Below are 3817 nucleotides of genomic sequence, written 5' to 3'. Positions count from 1 at the left end.
TAGAAAAAAAATTCCTTTATGCTTCTGTTTTGTTTTTTTTTTATTTTTATTTTCAAAATTTAGAGTTTTGATATTAATTCTAGATTTAATTATTTTATTAGATGATAGAAGCATTTTTTTGTTTTTATTCTTTTATTTAAATATATAATATCTTTTAGTTAAATGACTTTTTGACAACATGACTCTAAAATTCGTATAACATATAATATGATCTCAAACTAAATAATTATGTTTTTTAGTATAAAACCGAATAAACTGAAAACGAAGTAAATATAGATTTAGAATAGTAGTTATATTTTATTAACCAAAATACCGAAAAACCGAACCAAACCAAAACCAACCCGATATCCGGATTGAACACCCATAATCCAAATGAAACCGAACTATTGTTTAATTCTTCAGAACATATTAAAAAGAACAACTTCTTCTCGCGTAAGGCGCGGATCTTATTCTAGTTTAGTAATAAAATGATATAAAATATTCGCATCACCACTTTCTGTCACTTATTTAAGTGATGTAAATTTATTTTACTTCATTTATAAATAATACAAATACTAAACATAAATGATGTTAAACAATATCTTCTTTTGTAGTGTAATATCATGTTCCATTAGAAACAACCTAGCTAAGACGCAAGGATATGAAAAGAAATAATCAAAACCGTAGAGGGCAAAACTTTATTCTCTAGTAATCCCAACCCAAAAAAAGTTTCCGCGTAAATTTAAACTAATCAAAAGAGACACGGTTGACTTAAATTTCGATTATCAAATTAAACTTCAGATCAAATACAATATTAGAATTAGTAACGAGATATCAAACAAATCCCGTAGACATCGCCTATAGTAACGTTTTAAATTTTAAAACGAGAAGAAAAACTAAAACGAGGTACCCAATTCACACATAACCGAAGTTTTAAATTTTTTAAATAACATTTTAGTACTAGTCACGATAATATGTAACAAGTTAGGATCCCCTGACATGCTCTCACAACACATGTGTCCACAGTATTGAGATTTTCTTTGATTTTATTTATATTCTATATCTAGTCGTGAAAAGATGTAGAAATTAATGTAACGTGATTCCTTTTATTTTATTTATATTTATATAAAAATATATTGCAAAAGCCTTTCATCAGCTCATCAGCTTTTTGGCCTATAAAAGGATATCCCCTTACGTAGAAGTTTTCACAAATCATCATCCATTTACACAGATATAAACCATCATGTCTGAGTTTTTCTCCAATCTCGAAGAGGTCGCGTACTCCGTAGTCGAATATATCCCAGTACTCGGCACCCTGTACTCTCTAAGACGAGCCGCTACCGCATATCGCCCGGAGGATCAGACGCGACGTTGGCAGTCCGTCGGCAACTACATCGAGAGCTCCGTCCGCGATGTCCTTCTCATTTGCAAGATCGGCGAACCCGTCCTAGTCGCCCTTATTCACACCATGGCCGAGTCGTTCACCGACAAAATGATTGAGCTCTACCATCACAAGCCTACAGAGGACAAGCCAATTCCTACTTTCGAAATCAGCGAAGAGCTGCATAGAAAGCTGCGTAAAGAAAACGGACATGTACTCATTGTCCATTCCCGACAGGCCGACATCAAGGCTCTCGAGAGAAAAGTCTTCCAAGGCGAAGGCAATCAAGGCAAAGCCAAGGGTGTGCACCACTTTCACGGCGCTGTGTTCACTGGTACGCTCACTGACCCCAGATATGCTCCAGCTCCAGGCGTGGAGATCTGGCTTGATATTCCGCAGGGATTGTACGAGGGGGCATCAGTCACCTTCTCGTGGAAATGGACTGTAGACGCCTATGGAACAAAGAATTCACCTTCAGCCACGTGGGGTCGTATTAAATTGAACGCCGGCACACCCACAGATTTCCAATTGTCCAGCCGCAAGGGTGCTTCCGGATGGTTAGGTTATGACTTTTGGGGTACGATAGACTCCAAGGACGAAATCAATGCTACAACCAAAATCGGTGGTGAAAATAGAAATATTGTCTTCAAAAGGTTGGACGGAACTTGATAGAGGTACAGAACCGACACGTCTCAAACCAAACCAAGTTCTATGTAATTGTTTCTTTTCTGCACTTTGTTTCAGTTGATAATAAGAAGAGAATAGGTATTCCTTGTATATAGGAAACCATCTCCTCCACTTTCCCTTAATTCCCATGTTCAAAGGAGTTATGACTCCACTCTTTGTTTCTGTATCTTCTCTATTTAAATGAATGAAAAAAAAAGCCAAAAAGAGGCAATCTTAATTGCCCAAAAGTAAAGTTTTATTGTTCTTATTATACTCTGTTCTAAAGATTTAAAGAAGTTCATTGCTATCACAAGTACACAAGCACCCCTTTCAACAGCGAGGCCCTCTACCAAATAATTTATCGTTGTTGTTTTTCATATTCAGTACTTGAAAAATGCTAATAGATAGACAACAGATTTTTCTGTTGTTTATTTGAATTTAGCTTCTTTTTTTTTTTTTTTTTTTTTAGCTTATTATCTTTAATAGTTTTGTAATATCATTACATTAATAAATATCTGGTCGGCATGGATCCTCATATGGTGGAGAGGTCTGACCTAGAGATGTTTAAATGGATTCAAAACCCGGGCTCCAATGGACTTAGTATAAACGGCCTGACCCGTGGCCCTTTTGTTATCATGCAAAAATAAACGGGTTTATACGGGTCAATCCGTTTCAGCCCGTTTTGTTAGCGGGCATACCCATTAAACAAATTGGTACTTGTTTAAACCTGTTTATGATTTTTTTTAATTTTTATTTAAAACGAATTTAAAGATACTTAAAAAAACTCATAATTTTTTTATAATTTGTGTATTTTAAAACAGAATAATTATATTATATTTAGTTTGTGTTTCCTTTCACCCTAGACATTATTTGCGAAGTGATTTGCCACATGTCTTCTCTACAATCGTTTTCACAAAAAAAAATTGTGAAGTGGCTATTAAGATTGATGACATGACATATGGTTAAATATGACATGGAAAATTACATTTAATGCTGATATATATTTTTAGAAATCTTTATAAAATATGGCAATAACTCATATATTACATTTAATATTGATTTCTATTTTGGTAAACTTTGTAGAATATGGTAATAACTCATAAGTCATCACTAAAATAAATATATTCAAATATGATATTTTGAATTTCGAAATATTATATAATTTTACTTTTACAATTATAAAATTTTTATTATCTAAAATTTTCTAAATTTTCTGAATTTAAAAAAAAATAAATCGTAATATCATTAGTTTCTTTTAGATATCTACAAATTATGTAAATATTATTTAGTTTTAATTTTCGATTACTATACAATTTTATATGATTTTTAGTAATTTTGTACAAGTTGATTTAATACATTTAACCAAATGAAATAAATAATTTTTTTATCTAAGATTTTAACTTTATATATATTCTTAAATATAATTTAAGATAAAAATATTTTCTCTTAATGTTATGCTTAATTAATAATATTTATCTTAATTATTGATAAAAATAATAAAATATATAATATTAATAAATTATATTTTAAAATATAAAATTTAACTTTCAAAAAATTCATCACTACACATGGTGCAGGAAAACACTTCGATTAATAATTGTGACATGTCTACTAAAATTGATGAGATGTCTTAAAGATTAATATAACATAGAAAATTATATTTAATGTTAATTTATATTTTTGGTAAACTTTTTAAAATATGGTAATAACTCATATATTACATTTATTGTCGATTTATATTTTTGGACTTTTTAAAAATATGATAATAACTCATAAATCATCATTAAAATA

General features: G+C 30.7%; 1 protein-coding gene across 1 annotated transcript; it reads left to right on the top strand.

Moving 5' to 3' along the window:
* Window positions 1-1222: 1222 nt before the first annotated feature.
* LOC130503736 (iso-A82775C biosynthesis cluster protein B-like) lies at window positions 1223-2029 on the top strand. Its single transcript, XM_056998294.1, has one exon. It carries the CDS (start codon window positions 1223-1225, stop codon window positions 2027-2029), a length of 807 nt encoding a protein of 268 aa, XP_056854274.1.
* The last annotated feature ends 1788 nt before the right edge of the window (window positions 2030-3817 follow it).

This window comes from Raphanus sativus, chromosome 2 (genome assembly GCF_000801105.2).
Source record: "Raphanus sativus cultivar WK10039 chromosome 2, ASM80110v3, whole genome shotgun sequence".
NCBI lineage: Eukaryota > Viridiplantae > Streptophyta > Magnoliopsida > Brassicales > Brassicaceae > Raphanus > Raphanus sativus.
Note: the sequence above shows the minus strand (reverse complement) of the source record. Positions and strands in the feature narration are given on the sequence as shown.